The sequence below is a fragment of the Pinus tabuliformis genome, chromosome 3_2 (assembly GCF_031772625.1).
Source record: "Pinus tabuliformis cultivar Carrire ecotype Pingquan chromosome 3_2, CPIR1, whole genome shotgun sequence".
Classification (NCBI taxonomy): domain Eukaryota; kingdom Viridiplantae; phylum Streptophyta; class Pinopsida; order Pinales; family Pinaceae; genus Pinus; species Pinus tabuliformis.
The window spans coordinates 36,653,099-36,676,467 of record NC_142302.1 but is presented as its reverse complement, the minus strand read 5'-3'; the positions used below and the strand labels follow the sequence as shown (position 1 = coordinate 36,676,467).

Sequence of the window (23,369 nt, the reverse complement as noted above, 5' to 3'; positions counted from 1 at the left end):
TGCATACACTGAAATTTGGCCTTCTTATATGCTCGTAAGTTTGCCCTTGCTGCCCAGAAGAACTTGGACTTGCTGCGCAGAAAATGCCTAGAAGATCACATGTGCGAAGTTGCAGAGAGAGAAAGATATCACATGTGCGAGGTCAAACAAGAGAGAGAAAATGCTTGAGATGTCTTCGTCCTTCTTGTCTTCTTTGCTTGGATGCCCAGAGGATATCTTGTGTGATTCGAATTGTGGTTGGAGGAGGAAATTGAATGGAGTATATATAGAGATCTCGTTGGCCGAACGAGTGTCTCTTTGATTGAGACCAGCTTGATCACTTTTGGAGCTAAAATTTCAAATTTCAAATTTCAAAATTTCTCTTTTAAAACTGACATGAAGAACATGTCTTATATTTATTGTTACATATATTTCAAAGGCTAAAATATTAATTATGAAAATTGACCATAGCTACAAAATTCAACAACAATGCTCTTTTTTGTTGTCATAGAAATTAAGACTTAGTATATTGTATTTTCATTGAAATAGAACTCTATTTATGACATCCTTCTTGCAATTGTTTTTATCCAAGTGGATTGGAACTTTTGCTACATAGTAGTTTTTTCGTTTCTCATTCTTTCATAGTTAAGACCTTTTATTGGTTCAGTGGCATGATATCTAAGTGGCACGAAACACCGAAAAGTTTTAGAGTTTCCAAAACAGGTACGTTTAGAAACATCACATCCCAAAAATGGAAACGTCATCCGAAACGTCATATATATATATATATATATATATATATATATATATATAAGTGAATAACACATTATCTTGCAAGAAAACAAGGGATAAGACCCATAGATGACAATTTAGAAGGAAAAACAAGTCTATATTAAGTCTCATAGAGGATTACATGAGGGTTGAGTTTTGGCCAAGTTTCAAAGTTTTCGAGTACGGGTATGGCACAAAATGCCGGGTTTCTAAAAGTTTCATGCAACATAGCGTGATATCCATACAAGATATTTTCAAGTATATTTTTCATCTGCGATTTGAATTTTTACACAACCAATTTTCTTGAGCTTCGTGCTTTCAATTGGTTTAGATTTTTATTCCAGTTTTTAGAACAAAAGATAATTTTCTTACATTATGTATTCCATCAATGTGTTCGAGGAAAGGAATTGGCCTCAAGAAAGAAGTTGCCCACTCACAATATAAATTCACTTAAAAGCACCACATAATTACTCTATTCCAAAACTTAAATATGTCAACTTACTAAACTTGAATATTGGTGGAGAAAATGATAATGATTCTGCTAGTACTGGCCAGCCCACAATGTAAATTTGCTTGCCCCATATCACAATATAAATTCACTTTTAAAAGTCCCACATAATTACTCTATTCCAAAGGTTAAATTAGTCAACTTAGACGCTGCATTTCTTCGTTCTTATCACTTAAATGAAATGATTATATGTTTTCATTCTTATCGCCTGAATGATTATATCACTTAAATCTCATTCGTGTCAATATGTCGACCGGGTACATTTTCAAATTCTTTTCACTTAAATCCTCCGTACTGATCATGACTTCACCACAGTAGATCGAGAGAAGTCATAGGCTAATCTACTTGGCCACCGACACTACTGACCAGCTCCTCCACCTATCCTCACGTGCACATTTCTGAGATGTATTTGAAAGGCTTCTTGGGAACTTTCCAATCTATTGCCTTGGGAGTTAGTTTGTCCTCTAGCTTTTCTGATACAACTTGTTCGATTGGGCATGCAATAGTGTCCAACTTCAGACGAGTAATGGGCTGAACTACGGCTGACTCACAAGTCAACTAAACTTCAAAAGTATTTGGGACTCACAAGTCACGGAACGCGGCATCGTAGTTCAAAGTTTCTAGATGTCACAAAGTCGGTCGCCTTGAATTGCGATTTCGACTTTAAACATACAAAAGTTTGTCAAAGAGGGCGGCGTAGAAGAAACTTATGGCAATCCAACGCGTCTATAAAAATGAAGGCGTCTAATGAAATGGAGCACTCACTGGGTTTTATCAAATCCCCAGTTCGCTTGTTCCCTCTGAACATTTTAAATGGCACATTCCATGCTGCGTCTCCAGTTAATTTTATTAGGAGTTTTTTTCTTTCTTGCATTATGCTCTGGAGCCCAGAAGTACCGTTCTGTTAACTTGGGAGGGTGGCTCGTTGTTGAACAATGGATAAAGCCATCGTTATTTGATGGTGTCCAGGACAGGGATCTCATGGTTGGTTATTCTATTCATATTCCTTTTATCTTGTTTCAGTTTATTAGTTGCTTGAAAGCCCATCTTCCATTGTAATCCTGTAATGTAATTTAATTGATGCTTCTAGATTTTGATACATAAGGGACTTTGTCCCACTATCAAGCAGAATACATTCACTTAGCATCTGGCTGGACTCTGAATTTAAATTAGATTATTATTATTATAGAATATTAATTTTTCAGAGAATTTGATTTATTTTATCTCTTAATCACTCAGGATGGAGCACAAATTCAACTTAAATCAATTAAGTTGGGTACCTACGCTGTTGCAGAAGATGGAGGCGGTAAAAACCTTGCAGTGAACAGCGGAAGTGCTTCTGGATGGGAGACTTTTAGGGTTTGTATAAAATTTGCCAAGAGTTTTGAACTAATCAGCAGAAACTTTGCGGTTTCTAAGGTGACACAATTAATGCGTGCAACTAACTACAATTACAACTACAGATATGGCGTGTGAGAGATGGTACCTACCAGCTCAGAGCCTTCAATAAACAATTTGTTCGAGCCGTTAATGCGGGAGGTGGAAGTGTGGATGCTGTGACTAACACACCCGAAGAGTGGGAAACATTTCAAATCATAAGAAATCCCTCAAACAAGAACCAAGTCCATATCAAAGCCTACAACGGAATGTACATTCAGGTATCACGTCTCTAATAAACTCTGTTTAAGGAGTCAGAGCAAATTCATGAAAATTTATGAGATAAGTTATTAGGTACTATATGTATTGTCTTGTGCTTTAACAAGAACACGAACACTATCAGGCTCAATCACAAGATCAATTGACTGCCGACTTCCAAGGTGAGCCTGGATGGAATGATGGCAATGCCGCAACATTCGAGATGAACATTGTAACTGGAGATAATGGCATAGGAGGGGAGTACCAGCTAACAAACGGCCTTGGACCTGACAAAGCTCCTCAAGTCATGAATGTACGTTGATTATATAATTTTCCACCTTTCTTATCATGCATTCAACTTAATTCTTTTCTGGAGAATATATTCTTGTAAACTTTTTGCCTTTCAGTAGATTTCCCTCCTCTTCCCTGGTTTTCTAGATGGAGGGTGGTATTAACCTTCAACTGCAATAACTGTTGCACTAACTGTTGGTAAAAGTGGATTTCACAACCTTCCTAGACATTGCCTCTTACTGCAAGTGTTGAACCCACTGAACTAATACTTAAGGTTCAGTAACCTAATCATATTGATTTGGTTGAATGGTTAATCAGGATCACTGGAACAGCTTCATTACGGAGAGTGACTTTGCATTCATGTCCAGTAATGGTATAAATGCTGTGAGAATTCCAGTTGGATGGTGGATTGCCAGTGACCCCAATCCTCCTGCTCCGTTTGTAGGAGGATCTCTGAAAGCTCTGGATAACGCATTCACATGGGCTAAGTACGATAACTAGTGATGCTAATTAGTTGATTGACGAGAAATAGAAAGAAAAACTAGTCTGTAACTGGAACATGTTGCATTCATTAATTAGTAATTACTGATGCAGGAATCATAACATAGGGGTAATTGTGGATCTCCATGCTGCTCCGGGTTCCCAAAACGGAGATGCACACAGCGGCACCAGAGATGGATATCTTGAGTGGCCTGATTCACAAGACAACATCGATAAAAGTATATCAGTAATCGACTTTCTCGCTGGCAGGTACACAAGTTATTTGATTTCAGAAATCTGCCAAGAGACTAGTTTAAGCAAGCTTACCATCTTAATGTTATATAACTGATAAATGGAGAAATGATTCTCCAAATTGTTAAGCACTCAAGGTAAAGTTGGTATCTTATTAGCACTTTGTAGATTGTCTTCATTTTTCCTTTTGTTCGGAAGTTGGTTCCATTATTGGCTTTCTGTGGATTGCTCCCACTTTCTAGGGTGTTTTTTGGATGAAAGATTATTAATCACCAATATCAATTGATCTCTTAACCCTTTGAGCTAATAATAAATCTTTTTTATTTATTTTTATATATGATGTTAAATTAGGTATGCTTCAAACTCAGCTCTCCTGGGAATTGAGTTGCTGAATGAACCCCGAGCACCCGGTGTACCCGTGGACACATTGAAAACATATTATAAAAGAGGTTATGACACCGTTCGAAAGCATTCGTCCTCTGCCTATGTGATAATGTGCAACAGAATTGGTCCTGCGGATGCTAAAGAGTTGTTTGATATCAACAATGGCTTAACAAGCACTGTAGTTGATGTGCATTACTACAATCTCTATGATGATTCCACTTTCAAAAGCATGTCGGTTCAGCAAAATATTGACTATATCAATAACAACAGAGCTCAAATTTTGCAAAGCCTAACAAGTGCCAATGGTCCCCTCATCTATGTTGGTAAGATCTCAAATTCCCATATTTAAACATTTATCCAATTAAGCATATGCAATTTTTATCTTCAATTGGGAGGGCTGTTGCTGTACAAATAACAACAAAATTCAAAGTTTGGTGGATCCGGCTGTTTAACTTTTCCTAATTTCTGATAAAATCAAATTGACTGAATACTTCAAAAAATCTATGAAAAACAGGCGAGTGGACAGATGAATTCGAATATCAAGGTGCATCAATGTCGGATTACCAGAGGTTCGGTAGTGCGCAACTGCAAGTGTATGGAACTGCTACATTTGGATGGGGTTACTGGTCATTGAAAAATGATAATTACAACCATTGGAGTTTCGAGTGGATGGTGCAGAACAGCTATCTGCAATTGCAGTAAGGAATTACAGATCTCAAGCGCACTCGTCACATGTTACTTTTATTAGTGTTATCTATCGAACGAACGCGGCCCTAAAAGGCAGGCGTTGAATAAGGTCAACTTAAGGGATGTATGTTGCCATCGAGCGAGTGTCAACTGTGACACTATGTGGATTACATGGTATTTTAATAAAGTCATACTCAGAGACCAAAGATTATAATAATGTGAATCTCTCAAATTGAGTTTCAATTTTGTTTATCTATTTATTTATTATTTTATAAATTTTATTTAGCATTTGCAGTCTTCCATACGGAAAAAAACAGCTATATGATAAAAATATATAATTTAAACAACTCTGGATTAAAAAAATGTGAAGGCCACGAGGTAGTATAATCCTCTATATGCTCAAGAAACCTTTTGCTATCACTGCAAAAGGTCATCTTTGTTAGGAAGAATGGTATCTTGATCCTATGGATTGTTTACTCCCAGTGAATAATATAATGGTACAAAATGACAATAGATATTTTCCATATTAAATTTCTGCTTAAAATCTTCAAGTGATAGTCAATGTAGTAAAATTGATATTCTTTTGGAGCTACATTCATTAAGATTATTCAAACTATTAATAAGCATATAGACTTTGCATTGAAAAAAGATTCCACCTTGTCAAAATTGTCCAAAACCAACAGAAGAAACATATATGATAAGTTGGAACCATAAATGTTCATAGTTCCAACCAGTCTTAATAAGGTGATTATCTTATATCTAGGAGCATAATTTTAATAAGGTGGATAATCAATGTCATGGATATCACAATTACTTTCAATGTTAAGGGAGATACATCAATAGTGGTGTAGGGATTGATAGTTCTTATGCAAGAGGTCATATCAAATTGCCTATAGGTGATAATGGAAATCAATATTTCCATTAGTAAAATATTATGTTAGGTTAATTAAATCAAACAAAATGTCCAAAAAAATTAAAAAACTACCCATAAATTGACTGGATCCAAAACTGTCTAGAAATCAAATTTTCAACATCAAAGTGCATGACTTACATGTTTGCCATATAAACATCCTGTACTACCACATCCCATACTGTTTTGACACCAAGACACAATCAAACCTCAAACCATCATAGTTTGATCAATCAAGAGGTAGAGATTCACTATCATATCAAATAGATTGGATGGCATGTGGAGAACAAGCAACGAAATAACAAGCCTAGTAGTATGTTGGTCTTCACGTGCACATCAATCCATTAATTTATGATCAACGTCGCCTGCAAGTGTGATCAACAACCCATCTCTAACAATGCACTCTATAACACAATGATTAATAACAATTTACCCATTAAATTCATCAAGTTAATCCCGCAAGACCATTAAACACTTCAGAATCACAAGGATCAGTTAGGGGAATTTTCTGGACATTGGATCATAATCAAATCAATCCTAGATGCTCATTTAAAAGTTAAATCATGCAATACATGCAAATGATCATTCACCAATCAAAACTCATAGTTGAATACTATATATCGGTGCCTATTATCCATGGATGCACCATTTCTGCAATTCACAATTCCAAATTGTACAACAGATCAATGTCAACACTCCACAGAGTATTTTAGTTTAAGTATTGACACTTTATCTATTATTTGTATGTTTGACATTGTATTTGTTTTTGTTACATAGTATCTATTATTTGTATGTTTCTTTTGTGGCACTGTAGGGTTCGGTTTCTATTGTTTGCATGTTTATGTTCTTCTTCTATTAGCTTTTACATTCATGACAAGAGGGAATTATGATGCTGGTATAATGAGCGCATGAAGGTGAGTGACCATAGGTGCTCAACTACAACACATTGCATCAAATCAGGAGATAAACCAAGGTGTCATTGAAGAAAATTTAATTACACATGTGGAAGAGCATAATGAGGTAGACGCTGAAAGTGTTGCTCCACCATCAATCACAGATCAAGGTGCAAGTTCAACCAAGAAGATTAGTGCTTCATAGGTTGGATAAAAGAGGATATGAAGGCAGTGTTCCATGAGGACACATCCTCTAGGGTGGGGTGCACGCTCCCCATGTTTCCCACGTACTCGGGATGGGGGGATGTTTTGGGAAATGTTTCCTCACGTCCCCCTTTTGGGGAAACTTGGGGAGATGCAGGGGAAAGTGTTTCCCAAATATGCGGGATGTGTTTCTCCAATGTGGTGGACATGTTTCCCTAAAAGGAATGCTTGTGGGAATTACCCCTAGGAAATGACAGGGTGTCTCTCCTGAATTTTGCTTGAAAACAATAAATTATAAGTGGGGAAGCCTAATATTCAAGCTTAGGGCCCTACTAATGCTATGCAATTAATGATAATGTTAAATTCTTAAAGTAGAATGATGAAAATGAAAAATAAATAAACATTTAACATTACCATTAATAGATTTAGGATGTTTGAGAGTGGTTCTGACATCATAGGAATTTCATGTGGAGAAAGTTTAATTTTATATCCCACTCAAATTCCAACAGACTCAACAATGTTTAGGATTTTAGGATTTGGGGGATGCTAAATTGTGCAACAAGGGTCAAATTCCACTTTGGACGACTCATTTGATGGATATAATAATTGCATTGAATTCCTCTTTTCGAGAGGACCAAAATTGACTTTTGAAGCACTCGATTCAGATAAGGAAAAGTGGATTTTTGAGGTCAAGCCCACAAATACAAAATTGTCAAGGTCGACTTTGGGTCAAATGACACATCTCATGGACAAAATGACACCCCTCAAGTTGCATATAAATACAAGTGCCCTCTTGCCTCATTTGGACATCACAAAACACACATTCTTCTTCTCTCTTCATTTGTTTGGTTCGTATAGGTTAAAGGAAACTCTTCTCTCTTCACATGTGCGAGGATCTTGGAGGCAATGTTGAATTTTTTTGTGTTGACTTTTCAACTGGATAGTTTGATTGTAGTTTGAACAAGTTTGACTTCATATTTTGATCTTCTTTGACTTGCAAAAATATGATTTCTTGAGGCTGATTTGTCTGGCACAAAAACAGAGGCAATCTAGGCAGTTTGACTAGTGTTGACTTTTTGGTTTGACCACAAAAAATTGTAGATTGTAACAACAAACTTTCTCTCTCATTTGACCTAGTTTGACTGAGGTTTTGATGATTTTTTTGGGCTGACTTTGACCAGCATTTGAGGCCGAGTTTGACTAAAGTTGACTGAGCTTGTAAAAGTTTGTGTTGATCGTTGACTACTGATTGGTTAGGGCTGACTGCTCTACTGTTGACTGTTGTTGACTTGGGCAGATTATAGGAAGATCATATTTGACTATTGTTGACTTCATCTCTCTCCTTTGTTTATGATTTAGATAGGTGTTTGACATATTTGGATTTTGGATATTGACATTGGATATTGGCTAGTCAAAGTTTGACTTTCACTCTTGGATGTTGTACTCTCTCTGCTGAACATTTGAAGACAATCTAATAGAAGAAGATTTGCAAGGGTTTTCCCCCTAGTGGGGTTTTCCCCTAGTCATTGACCAAATATTGTCTCTTGGCTGTCTTTCATGGTGCATTCGTATAATTGTTCTATCTACTATTGCTCTACTGTTATTGGCTAATTGAAGAAGTGAAATTGTTAAATTGGATGTTGTTGGATATTGTTGAAGTAATAGTTGTACCATAGAACAATTGATGAAAAAATAACATTGTATTAGAGCTGAAGTGAAGACAAGCCCAAGAGACATAGAGCAAAAGCATCCATCTTCTAAGTAGTTGATTGAAAGGGGAAAATATTTTGGTAAAAATGTCTACCTCTTATTTCAAGGATAATGAAAAGCTAGTTGACTCATGTGGCTTTGCAGCATGGAAGACGAGGATCAATGTCACCTTGGATGATTATGATGTCTTGGAGTACATGGAAGGAAAGATTTCACCACCACCAGAAAATGCTTCTCAAGCTGTCAAGTCCAAGTATAAGAAAGGTAAGATTAAAGCAAAGAAGATCATTATTGGCTTTTTAAGAGATCATTTACTTGTTTATATTTCGTCCTTGAAGACTTCCAAAGAATTGTATGATAAAATTGTGGGGGCGTATGAGGTAAACAATTTGAGTCATATAATGGAATTGAAAAATCAACTCAAGGAATCTAAGTTGCATAAGGGAGAAACCGTGCAATCATTTTTCATAAGAATCACTGAGATCAGGGACCAACTCCAGACTGCTCAAGAAATCCAATACCTGACAGGGAATTGGCAATGACTTCCCTTAGTGGCCTTCCTTCATCATCAGATATGTTCATTAATTATATCAACAACATGGAAATGATGCCTTCTTTTGATGAGCTACTTGCTCTATTCAATCAAGAGGAAAGATTGATGATATCTAGAGGAAGAATTCAAAGGCCAAATGAAGGAGATCCCACTACCTTCGCTACTCAAGGGAAGAAAAAGAATGTGAAGAAAGGAAAGGGAATGCTATCTAAGTCAAGAAGACCTCATCAATCCAATCGAGATTCCAAGGATTCAAGAAGACGAGATGGACCTGTTATCACCCCAAGAAACTCTCCTAGGTTGTATATCAGAGATGCTCGGGAACATTACAAACTCAACAAAAATGTTGGAAAATGGTGGATGAATGGAAGGAATGATGCATATTCAAGCCAGATAACCACTTCTACCATGCTTAACCCCAGACATGGGTGAACACCCCTAGACTATAAGGCTTTAGACCACCAATTACTCACAGTTTAAGGAATAGGTGAACATGGAGAATACTGACCACACCAGCAGATGCACAAGACCATGTGATGGTCGGCTGCAACCAGTAGAAAGGTCTATAAATCTATTTCCTAATGCACAGACAGGATGATAGCTCTCTGGCACCAAGAAAACAGAAACCTGCATACACCTTCAATAATACATACTAGATTCTAACACAGAGGTGGGATGACAACCCCTCTGATGTTAAACATCAAGAGCACATGAAAAATGCATAACAAGCACAGCCTAGAACAAAGAAGAAGTGGAAAGTGAACAATTAACAGCAAAAGAAGCTTGCATTAACTGAAAATGAAGACCAGACACTGTAGGTATCACAGTAGTTACAGTCTGCAGAAGTTGAACCTTACATCAATACAACAACCATCAACCCTGATTACATCTGTTTTTTGGGTATATATAGAGTTTGTTTACAAAGATATTCTGTTGTGCTATGCGTGGAGGGGTCATAATGGACCACCAACCACCTTAACTCTCTGATGGAGTCTCTGCTACGATTTGACTGTGTCTGCGCATGAATTCGACTTTCTCTGATGTTCTGCAGTCCTTCTCGGGCAGGTGGAGTGTTGTATGAGTGAAACTCCATAACTGGTAAATGCCTTTGACTGCTCGAGGCCGTCCTTTTTCTTCTCAGCCATCCCCTTCCTTAAATACAGTTGTTGAGGATTAAAGAACAACCGAGGGTAGTACAGACAGTATGGCGGGGGCAGACTGAACGGAGGAACGAAGCTCAGCCGTCGGATCACACAGATCAACGGCGGAGATCGTTTGATGAGGAGTATCGGGAGGTAACGTGGACGGGCGAACGTGGGCCGTTAGATCGCAGTTGGGCAGATCCGACGTTGATTGGGGGTCAAAAGAACACGGGGTTTAACGAGCGAGGGAGGGTGGTTTTTCTGGCGGGCGGTATTCCCCGCACCACCTATGGAGCTGCGGCGGTTTCCGTATAAACCCGCGTGATCCCACTCAACGCGCGACGCGTGGCGGACGTGACGGGCGGGAAACCGCTTTCCCCGCGCATTAACGAGTGGGCAACTCGCGCGATCGGGAGGAGCGACTATCGTTAGATCTCACGGTGGATGTGATCGACAGTGGGGAAAAGAACAAGGCTTAATGAACAGTAAAAACAGTGAAGACCGTCGGATCGTGATGCAATCGACGGTGGGAATTAAGGCGGAGGGTTATAAAAGCGCCGAGTCATATGGTTGGGTCATATGGTGGCTAAAGCTTAGCGCTCGGGGGTCAGAGGAAACACAGGATTACGCAGAGTTTCAAAGGATATAACAAAGGCAGCGGAGTAAAAGGGATTAAGCGGGGGCGAAGGGGAATATAGGTTTACAAAGGATTTTAGAGGAAAACAGGGATAGCGGGAGTCAAAGAGTATAAGGAGAATGAAGGGGAAGAAGAAAACAGATTGCTATGAGCTCCCTTTTAGCATAAAACAACACGGCCAAGCTATCTTTGACTCTCAAATGTCAAAAATTGTAGCAGAGCTAACAGGACCCTTGAATCCCTTGAATCCCTTACTGCAAGTTTGGGATGGAATCTTCTTGAATCCATTGCTGCAAGTATGGGATGGACTCTTCATCAAATGGATGTGAAGACTACTTTCTTACATGGTTTACTACAAGAATAAGTATATGTTGAACAACCTTCAGTATTTGAAGTTCATGACAGGAAGACCCATGTATTCCGATTGAAGAAATCTATCTATGGATTGAAGCAAGCCCCTCGTGCTTGGTATGCTCGTATCGATAGTTACTTGATGAATATGGGATTCACAAGGAGCAATGCTAATCCAAACTTGTACTTCAAAATGATACAAGGTATGCCTCTAATTTTGGTATTATACGTTGATGAATTATTCATGACAGGTGCAAACCCTTTCATTCTATAATGTAAGAGGAAGTTGGCTTTCGAGTTCGAGATGAAAGACCTTGATTTGATGCACTATTTCCTAGGACTAGAACTATGGCTAAAGCCGGGCGAGATTTTCCTTTCACAAGGAAAATATGTTGTAAAATTTCTAGAAAGATTTGGCATAGTTGAGTGCAAGTCCTTGCCTACACCTATGGAGATGAATTTCAAGAAGCTATGTGGAGAGGCTGCCAAACCAGACTTATCAAATATAGACCACCGGTTGGTGCTCTGATGTTTCTTGTAAACACTCACTGTGACATATGCTTCACAGTTAACACTTTGAGCCACTTTATGACTGAGCCTCACCATGTACATTAGGTCAATGCCAAGCATGTATTAAGATATCTACATGGGACTATTAAACTTGGATTGAGATATGTCGTTGGAGATGTTAGACTACATGGATATACAGATGCATATTGGGTTGGTAGTGTTGTCAACAGGAAGAGTACTTCCGGATGTTGTTTTAGTCTAGGATCTACCATGATATCATGGATGAGCAGGAAGTAGAAATCCATAGCCCTTAGTGCTACTGAGGCCGAGTATATTGCAACCAGCCTAGCGAGCTATGAAGCAGTTTGGTTGAGGAATCTCTTTGGAGAGCTATTTGAGCAGGTTCTGGACACGACAATCATCTATTGTGATAACAAGAGTGGGATTCGTTTGTCATAGAATCCTGTGTTTCACGACAAGTCCAAGCATATTGAGATCAGATATCATTACATCTACGACATGGTGCAGAGAGGAGCCGTGAGACTCCTCCACATTTCGATAGATGAGTTGATAGTTGATATCTTCACCAAGGCTTTGATGAAAGAGAAGTTCTTGGTCTTTAAAGAGTAACTTCCACTGGTTGAGATGACCCTTTCGAATAAGGGTCTAAGTTGATAAAGAACATTGAGCAGTGCTCTTCCCCCACCTTGTTGAGCTCCCAGGGTGAGGAATGGAGTTATAGGGCTCTTGAGGATGAGAGACCTTTGACCAATAAGATGTTGAGACTTGGGATCTCCCCTAGTTAGAGTATGCCCCAGTTAGCATCTTGCCCACTCTGTGGGATAACCTCTCCCATCTGGCCAATGGGTTGAGGGAATTGGGATAGAGTGTGATCCCTACCCCTTGCAGTAGGTGGATCTCGCCCAAGTTGGTGGATGAAAGTGTTCTGCCATCTGATTCTTTAGGGTTAAGATGGATAAGCAGGGACAATAGGGTAGAGTGTGATCCTTATCTCTCGTAAGTTGATCTCACCTATTGTTAGGAAATTTGGGATATAGTGTGATCACTATGCATTGGGGTAGTTTGATCTCGCCCATTGTATTTGGTTTTAGGTGGTAGCCATGGCTTCCCGATATGATGATGATGATGATGATGATTCCGGGTGGTAGTAGAGTCTCCCCGATGGTGATAGAGTTAGGGTGGTAGCTAGAGTTCCCCTGCAACATTTATTCTTCTTTAGATTCGAGAATGTTCAACATGAGATGAGCAAAGACAAGAAAATATGGTGCATGATGATAGGATGGCACGATGATCGATGGTCAGATATTGGCAGGTGAAATTCTCCCTAGTTGAGAGGGAGTGTTAAATTGTGAAACTAGGTTCAAATTCCACTTTGGACAACTCATTTGATGGAGATAATCATTGCATTTAATTCCTCTTTTCGAGAGAAACAAAATTGACTTTTGAAGCACTCAATTTGGATAAGGAAAAGTGGATTTTTGAGGTCAAGCACACAAATACAAAATTGTCAAGGTCGACCTTGGGTCAAATGGCACATCTCATGGACAAAATGACACCCCTCAAGTTGCATATAAATACAAGTGCCCTCTTGGCTCATTTGGACATCACACAACACACATTCTTCTTCTCTGTTCATTTATTTGGTTCATATAGGTTAAATGAAGCTCTTCTCTCTTCACATGTGCGAGGATCTTGGAGGCAGTTTTGACTATTTCTGCATTGACTTTTCAGTTGGACAGTTTGATTGCAGTTTGACCGAGTTTGACTTCACATTTTGATCTGCTTTGACCTAAAAAAATATGATTTCTTGAGGTTGTGTTGACTGGCACAAAAACAGAGGCAATATGGGCAGTTTGACTAGTGTTGACTTTCTAGTTTGACAATAGAAAATTGCAGACTGTAACAACAAAATTTCTCTCTCCTTTGACTTAGTTTGATTGAGGTTTTGAGGACTATTTTGGGCTGACTTTGACCATCATTTGAGGCTGAGTTTGACTAAAGTTGATTGAGCTCCTAAAGGGATGTGTTAATCATTGACTGGTTAGGGTTGACTGCTTTGTTGTTGACTTTTGTTGACTTTGGCAGATTACAAGAAGATAAAATTTGACTATTGTTGACTTCATCTCTCTCCATTGTCTCTGGTTTAGATAGTTGTTTGGCATATTTGGATATTGGATATTGGCTAGTCAAAGTTTGACTTTGACTCTTGGATGTTGTATTTTCTCTGGTAAACATTTGAAGACATCTAATAGAAGAAGATTTGGAAGGGTTTTCCCCTTAGTGGGGTTTTTCGCTTGTCATTGACCAAATATTGTGTCTCTTGTCTCTTGGTTGTCTTTCACTATGCATTTGTATAATTGTTATATTTATTATTGCTCCATTGTCATTAGCTAATTGAAGAAGTGAAATTGTTAAATTGGATGCTATTGGATATTGTTGAAGTAATAGTTGCAGCATAGAACAATTGGTGAACAATTAATAGGGAATTGCAAAATTTCCATTGGATTCTATCATGTTTGAGGGTATGGAACTTAGCATTTAATGAAGAGAACCAAACCCTCTATGTACCTTGAAATTGGCAACATTGATTATTGAACTCCTTTGTCACGACCCTAGTAAAATTGTATCTATCACTCAAACAAAATCTCAACATGACATGTTAAACATTTTCTATCTCACTTTAATGCTTAGAGGGAATTATTGATGATGAGGATCCCAATATATGCAATGATTTTGATGATATGCAGGTATTTGTTAGTGTGATTTTTTTGGATTGTAGAGGCCATTTAGAGCCTCTTTGTTGATGTATTTTTGGTTCAAATTGGATTACACTTGATGCTATTTTGGTTATATGCACCTTTGCTATATATATGAGAAAATTTGCATATTTGTGTTTAATGGTTTGGATTCATATGGATGCACATGAATATATATGTATTTTTTGGTCAACTGGTTTTTTGGTCTAGCTTTTTTCGAGTTCCCAGTTATGGGTTCGACTAATTCGATCACTAGTCTAATTCTGATAACATTGGTTCATTATCCATTTTTAATTTTTAGTTTTAACTTTTGAGTGTTGTCTCTAGATACTGATGACCTTAGACCAAGTCTTTGGCTCGTCAATTTTTACTATTTTTGAATTTGAGTAATTTCAATTTACTATTCTAGTATTCAAACATTAATATTTACTATTTTTCTTAGTACTGATCAGATGCTAGAATAATGAATGATGAATTTAAATCAATGTATAAAATATTTTACTATTTCTATTTCATTCAATCATTTATGATGTATGAATCCATGTATTTCATTATTGAATTTGAATAATGTTTATATATATATATATATATATATATATATATATATATATATATATATATATATATATATATATATATATATATATATATATATATATATATATATATATATAACCCGATCATCATCCCCTCCCTCGTGAATTTCCCTCGAATTTTGGGGTGCTCCCACCTCTCCCCCTTGTGTATCTCCCCATTCTTGTGCCCCGAGTTCCAAAAACCCAATGGAACATTGGATGAAGGCAATTTATTGATGTAAAATTCAATGGATATCTAATAATAGCAACCATGAAAATATACGGAATTGCACCAACATCATTGCATTATTGGCTAAATGGTTTCACTCATGCAAAGAGGAAATTACTTTTACAATGTTAATTGGATAAGAGGAGGAGGAAATGGTTGGTTGGTATAAGAAGATAGTTGAGATTGTCCATGGGATGAGGTTGATATAAACAAAGGCCATTTTTGCTCAAATATGTCAGTGGAGGCCAAATCCATTTAGAGATGGATTTCCTAGGAAATCATGGTGGATAGGGTTCAAGAAAAGACATCAAACCTCGTGTTACAACAACAAACGGCCTAGATGGAGATAAAGCTTTGAATTTACACCCTATGATTGTGACCAAGTTCTAATACACTATCCAATGCATATGAGAAACATTCCTACACTCTAGAATATGAAACTATGATGAGATTGGTTTACAAGCTAGAAGGAATTGTAGCATGTGGGTAATTTCTAGGAGAGGGAGAAGGAATGTGCCAAAAATTCTATGTAATTGCAGGGAGTGGATAACTTTATTGTGTTGTGTAAATGCAATCAATTTTTCAATCCATGGTTTTATATGTTTAAGGGAAAGTATCAAGTTAAGAAGTATATAAAAACTTGTAAGCCAAGAGCATGTTAGGTTACACATCCCAATGCATGAATGACTAAATAATTATTTATGAATTGAATTAATTATTTAGTTGCATTTGTACTTGGTGGTGTCTCAATTGAAAACATATACTTGTTAATTTTTAATGCCCATGACCACTGCATCGCTTTACAAACCATGGTGGAGGCAAATAATATAGGCATAGGCTTGTTGATTTTGCAAAGAATATAGGCATATACTTGTTGAATTCACATCCATTAACTACTCATAGATTCCAACCCCTTAATGTGAGTGTGTTTAGGTATTTTAAGAGTTCAATTTTGAGATCATGGATAGCAAAGAACACGAGGCAAAAGGGTTTGAATTAATATAATTTGCTAGTAGAGATTTTCAAAGAAATCTTAAACCCTCAAATAATGTTGCACTTAGGTGTATTAGGATTTGGTCATTGTTACCCATCAAAAAGTGGATATCCCATAGGAGAAAATTTTCTCCTTGGACAACTAGTTCACCAACAACCCTATTGATCAACATTTGACATGATGCCATGGAACCTCTACATATATGCTCCATTCAAATTTCTTTCTCCCATATGACATTCCTCCTTGAAGGAAGGTGGGTCATCTATTGGTAGGTACTTTTACCATTTTGTAATCACGTGCCTTCGCTTATTGTTTTGGGGCATATTGACATGAAGTAAGGGGTGATTCAGATGATTGACTAATCTTGATTGTATTCTTGTTCCCTCACTTCACCTGGGAGGTTAGTCTTTGATCCTAGTCCAATGGGACCTCCTCTGAGGCCTTAGGGTTGTAGTAAGGACACTAATGGGGAGGATTTGATTGGAGTTGCATACCCATGATATTCCATATTTACCAATTTACATCATTCCCTCTATTCCGTATCCATTCTTCGGGTAGGTGGTCATTGGTCATGGGGATTGACACCTTGTCATCCTCATTCTCAAATCTAGGATGGAAAACATTTGCTTGGAGGTTGATGCAGCTAAAATAATGGTAAAAGTCAATAAAGCCACACTGAAAGAAAAAGGAAAAATGCAAAAGATGGTCGGGGCTAAAATTAACACATGGGAAGAAGCCTAGCATGAGCTATATCCCCCTCATCAGCGATCACCAGTTCCTAGAGCACTTGATGCTCCACATATAAAAAGGAATCATTATATTTTCCCAACCTTGAAGAGCAATAAACCACCTTATCTTAAGGGGTGATAAATTTTAAATCTCTCAAGTGCAAGCTTGGGCTCCTGAGCTATGCAATCACATCAAAGCATTATAATAAAAAAGTAAAAGGCTCACAAAAGGGGTGGAAAAAGAAATTCAAGGAAAGGAGTAACTCATGCCTCCACGATTGCTCCTTCCTTACATATATACACTTGCGATGTGGGACCACCATTAGTTGATCACTCGGTTATGACTCCTGGCCCTGAAGTCTTGCCCACTTCATTACCACCTTTTGGATATGCACCTATGGATTGATGGGTTGACTTGGGACCTTTCACTTCCCCTTAGGGGTTGGAAACACATAATAGGGTTATCCATCTAGCCATAACCAACACAAGAGAGGGAACACCTATATGAGACTTGGTCTAGTCAGATATCTGAAGGTGATCCTTGTGTGAAGTATTGGTTGTGCCCCTAAATTTAAGTATGGTCCAATATGATGCATCGATGGTTTTAGTTACCTAATGATTGTTGATTTAAACTTGATCTTGAAGAGGTTTTTTCAGGCAGTTCAAATCATAGCAGTAGAGGCTTCTAGAGGTGATTTCCTACCTCCTAAACAAATTACTAGAAGTTGTACTATCTAGTGCAAAGAGATAAATTGACTTTGATGGTGCAATGTTTCCTACCTAGAGCAAAGTGTCGCGCTAGTTGAGGTGTTCGCATGAAGCTTGACACTCAGAGGGACCCTCAGATGATGAAATGTTGAGCCCGTGATGGTTAGTGTTGGAGATATTGATGATGTGGCTAGTGGACCCATGAATCCCTTAGGTTGGCCTTGAGACTATGTGGTGGGAATCACTAGATCCAGAACCTATATGATGATGGTCATCCTTGATATCAAAGGGGTAGGGTAGGGGGGACTATACATCACCTTGGAGCCCTAACGCTTGAGATATTTGATGCCATGTCACTGTTTTTTCCTCTTGTGAGTGTGAAGTAGGTCATTTTTTGGCATGACGTGTTGGAATAGAAACTTAATAGCACCACATCACAATATAAATTCACTTTTAAAACCGCCACATAATTACTCTATTCCAAGTCTTAAATAGATCAACTTACAAGACATGAACATGGGTGGAGAAGATGATAATGATTCAGCTCAAGCGACCATTAGAGTGAGCTTACCCCAGGTTCTAGATCCATAGTATGTATGACTTGTAGTAGAATCCAAGCTAAAAAGTTATTCCCTCCACGTAAAGACGCTGCATTTCTTCGTTCTTATCACTTAAATGACATAGGTTATATATTTTCATTCTTATCGCCTGAATTATTATATCGCTTAATCTCGTTCATGTCAATATGTCGACGGAGTACATTTCCAAATTCGTTTCACTTAAATCCTCCCCATTGATCATGACTTCACCACAGTAGATTGAGAAAAGTCATACTACTGACCAGCTCCTCCACCGATCCTCACATGCGCATTTCTGAGATGTGTTTCAAAGGCTCCTTGGGAACTTTCCAATTTATTGCCTGGGGAGTTAGTTTGTCCTCTAGCTTTTCTGATACAACTTGTTCGATTGGGCATGCAATAGTGTCCAAGTTCAGACAAGTGGTGGGCTGAACTACGGCTGACTCACAAGTCAACTAAACTTCAAAAGTATTTGGGATTCACAAGTCACGGACTTGCAACAGTGTCCAAATTCAGACGAGTGATGGGCTGAACTACGGCTGACTCACAAGTCACGGACTTCTTCTAAACGTTGACACAAAGTTGGAAAATATCTGGAACTGACTTGTCGAACGCGGCATCGTTGTCCTACTCGTCACAGTTCAAAGTTTCTAGATGTCACAAAGTCAGTCGGTTGCCTTTAAACATACAAAAGTTTGTCAAAGAGGGCGGCGTACAAGAAACTTATGGCAATCCAACGCGTCTATAAAAACGAAGGCGTCTAATGAAATGGAGCACTCACTGGGTTTTATCAAATCCCCAGTTCGCTTGTTCCCTCTGAACATTTTAAATGGCACATTCCATGCTGCGTCTCCAGTTAATTTTAATAGGAGTTTTTTTTCTTTCTTGCATTATGCTCCGGAGCCCAGAAGTACCGTTCTGTTAACTTGGGAGGGTGGCTCGTTGTTGAACAATGGATAAAGCCATCGTTATTTGATGGTGTCCAGGACAGGGATCTCATGGTTGGTTATTCTATTCATATTCCTTTTATCTTGTTTCAGTTTATTAGTTGCTTGAAAGCCCATCTTCCATTCTTCCATTGTAATCCTGTAATGTAATTTAATTGATGCTTCTGGATTTTGATACATAAGGGACTTTGTCCAACAATCAAGCAGAATACATTCACTTAGCATCTGGCTGGACTCTGAACTCTGAATTTAAATTAGATTATTATTATTGAATTAAGGTTTTTGTGATTCATTTTCGAAAATAATCACATCAAAATTTATTTGTAGACTTTTTTGAAAAATATTAATTTTTCAGAGAATTTAATTTATTTTATCTCTTAATCAGTCAGGATGGAGCACAAATTCAACTTAAATCAATTAAGTTGGGTACCTACGTTGTTGCAGAAGATGGAGGCGGTAAAAACCTTGCAGTGAACGGAGGAAGTCCTTCTGGATGGGAGACTTTTAAGGTTTGTATAAAATTTGCAAAAAGTTTTGAACCAATCAGCAGAAAATTTGCGGTTTCTAAGGTGAGATAATTAAGCTGTGCAAGTTGCAACTAACTACAATTACAACTACAGATATGGCGTGTGAGAGATGGTACCTACCAGCTCAGAGCCTTCAATAAACAATTTGTTCGAGCCGTTAATGCGGGAGGTGGAAGTGTGGATGCTGTGACTAACACACCCGAAGAGGGGGAAACATTTCAAATCATAAGAAATCCCTCAAACAAGAACCAAGTCCATATCAAAGCCTTCAACGGAATGTACACTCAGGTATCACGTCTCTAATAAATTCTGTTTAAGGAGTCAGAGCAAATTCATGAAGATTTATGAGATAAGTTATTAGGTACCATATGTATTGTCTTGTGCTTTAACAAGAACACGAACACTATCAGGCTCAATCACAAGATCAATTGACTGCCGACTTCCAAGGTGAGCCTGGATGGAATGATGGCAATGCCGCAACATTCGAGATGAACATTGTAACTGGAGATAATGGCATGGGGGGGAGTACCAGCTAACAAACGGCCTTCTCCTCAAGTCATGAATGTACGTTGATTATATAATTTTCCACCTCTCTTATCATGCATTCAACTTAATTCATTTATGGAGAACATATTCTTGTAACCTTTTTGCCTTTCAGTAGATTTCCCTCCTCTTCCCTGGTTTTCTAGATGGAGGGTGGTATTAACCTTCAACTGCAATAACTGTTGCACTAACTGTTGGTAAAAGTGGATTTCACAACTTTCCTAGACATTGCCTCTTACTGCAAGTGTTGAACCCACTGAACTAATACTTAAGGTTCAGTAACCTAATCATATTGATTTGGTTGAATGGTTAATCAGGATCACTGGAACAGCTTCATTACGGAGAGTGACTTTGCATTCATGTCCAGTAATGGTATAAATGCTGTGAGAATTCCAGTTGGATGGTGGATTGCCAGTGACCCCAATCCTCCTGCTCCGTTTGTAGGAGGATCTCTGAAAGCTCTGGATAACGCATTCACATGGGCTAAGTACGACAACTAGTGATGCTAATTAGTTGATTGACGAGAAATAGAAAGAAAAACTAGTCTGTAACTGGAACATGTTGCATTCATTAATTAGTAATTACTGATGCAGGAATCATAACATAGGGGTAATTGTGGATCTCCATGCTGCTCCGGGTTCCCAAAACGGAGATGCACACAGCGGCACCAGAGATGGATATCTTGAGTGGCCTGATTCACAAGACAACATCGATAAAAGTATATCAGTAATCGACTTTCTCGCTGGCAGGTACACAAGTTATTTGATTTCAGAAATCTGCCAAGAGACTAGTTTAAGCAAGCTTACCATCTTAATGTTATATAATTGATAAATGGAGAAATGATTCTCCAAATTGTTAAGCACTCAAGGTAAAGTTGGTATCTTATTAGCACTTTGTAGATTGTCTTCATTTTTCCTTTTGTTCGGAAGTTGGTTCCATTATTGGCTTTCTGTGGATTGCTCCCACTTTCTAGGGTGTTTTTTGGATGAAAGACTATTAATCACCAATATCAATTGATCTCTTAACCCTTTGAGCTAATAATATATATGATGTTAATTAGGTATGCTTCAAACTTAGCTCTCCTGGGAATTGAGTTGCTGAATGAACCCCGAGCACCTGGTGTACCCGTGGACACATTGAAAACATATTATAAAAGAGGTTATGACACCGTTCGAAAGCTTTCGATGTGATAATGTGCAACAAAATTGGTCCTGCGGATGCTAAAGAGTTGTTTGATATCAACAATGGCTTAACATGATATGCACTGTAGTTGATGTGCATTACTACAATCTCTATGATGATTCCACTTTCAAAAACATGTCGGTTCAGCAAAATATTGACTATATCAATAACAACAGAGCTCAAATTTTGCAAAGCCTAACAAGTGCCAATGGTCCCCTCATCTATGTTGGTAAGATCTCAAATTCCCATATTTAAACATTTATCCAATTAAGCAAATGCAATTTTTATCTTCAATTGGGAGGGCTGTTGCTGTACAAATAACAACAAAATTCAAAGTTTGGTGGATCCGGCTGTTTACCTTTTCCTAATTTCCGATAAAATCAAATTGACTGTATACTTAAAAAATGTATGAAAAACAGGAGAGTGGACAGATGAATTCGAATATCAAGGTTCATCAATGTCGGATTACCAGAGGTTCGGTAATGCGCAACTGCAAGTGTATGGAACTGCTACATTTGGATGGGGTCACTGGTCATTGAAAAATGATAATTACAACCATTGGAATTTCGAGTGGATGGTGCAGAACAGCTATCTGCAATTGCAGGAATGAATTACAGATCTCAACCGCGCTCGTCATATATTACTTTTATTAGTGTTATCTATCGAACGAACGCGGCCCTAAAAGGCAGGCGTTGAATAAGTTCAAGTTAAGGTTAGATGTATATTGCCATCGAGCGAGTGTCAACTGTGACACTATATGGATTACATGGTATTTTAATAAAGTCATACTCAGACACCAAAGATTATAATAATGTGAATCTCTCAAATTGAGTTTCAATTTTATTTATCTATTTATTTATTAGTTTTTAAATTTTATTTACTATTTGCATAGTCTTTCATATGGAAAAAAACAGCTATATGATAAAAACATATAATTTAAATAATTCTGGATTAAAAAAAATGTGAAGGGCCTCTATGCTCGAGAAACGTTTTGCTGTCACTATAAAAGGTCATCTTTGTTAGGAAGAATGGTATCTTGATCTTATGGATTGATTACTCCTAGTGAATAATATAACGGTAAAAAATGACAATAGATATTTTCCATATTAAATTTTTGCTTAAAATTTTCAAGTGATAGTCAATGCAGGTAAAATTGATATCCTTTTGGAGCTACATTCACTGAGATTATTCAAACTATTAATAAGCATATATACTTTGCATTGAAAAAAGATTCCACCTTGTAAAAATTGCCCAAAACCAACTAAAGAAACATATATGGTAAGTTGGAACCATAAATGTTCATAGTTCCAACCAGCCTTGTATGTCAGGACATGATTTCAATAGAGTGGATAATCAATACCAATGATATTGCAGTTGCTTTTGACATTGGAGTGACATGTAAAGTAAGTTGAAACCATACATGTGTATGCTTCTAAACAATCTTATCTTAGGGGCATAATTTTAATAAGGTGATTATCTTATATCTAGGAGCATAATTTTAATAAGGTGGATAATCAATGTCATGGATATCACAACTACTTTTAATGTTAGGGGAGATACATCAATAGTGGTGTAGGGATTGATAGTTCTTCTGGATTGGCTCATTGTTGAACAATGGATAGTTCTTATTTGATGGTGTCCAAGATAGGGATCTCATGGTTGGTTATTCTATTCATATTCCTTT

General features: G+C 37.7%; 1 protein-coding gene and 2 pseudogenes across 2 annotated transcripts; all 3 read left to right on the top strand.

Moving 5' to 3' along the window:
* The first annotated feature begins 2,007 nt into the window (after positions 1-2,007).
* On the top strand, positions 2,008-5,239 carry LOC149179695 (putative glucan 1,3-beta-glucosidase A). Its single transcript, XM_089415755.1, has 8 exons — positions 2,008-2,242; positions 2,498-2,617; positions 2,722-2,916; positions 3,039-3,206; positions 3,503-3,672; positions 3,779-3,934; positions 4,268-4,623; positions 4,815-5,239. The coding sequence occupies exons 1-8, from the start codon at positions 2,072-2,074 to the stop codon at positions 5,000-5,002; spliced, it is 1,524 nt and encodes a 507-aa protein (XP_089271881.1). The 5' UTR covers positions 2,008-2,071; the 3' UTR covers positions 5,003-5,239.
* A 3,551-nt stretch (positions 5,240-8,790) lies between these two features.
* On the top strand, positions 8,791-22,532 carry LOC149179694 (uncharacterized; annotated as a pseudogene). Its single transcript, XR_016256685.1, has 10 exons — positions 8,791-9,084; positions 10,421-10,708; positions 19,356-19,487; positions 19,823-19,942; positions 20,054-20,248; positions 20,371-20,524; positions 20,821-20,990; positions 21,097-21,252; positions 21,564-21,914; positions 22,105-22,532. The product of XR_016256685.1 is annotated as an uncharacterized LOC149179694 (transcript).
* Positions 22,533-23,016: 484 nt separating this feature from the next.
* LOC149179692 (putative glucan 1,3-beta-glucosidase A) overlaps positions 23,017-23,369 on the top strand; it is a 60,674-nt pseudogene continuing 60,321 nt past the window's right edge.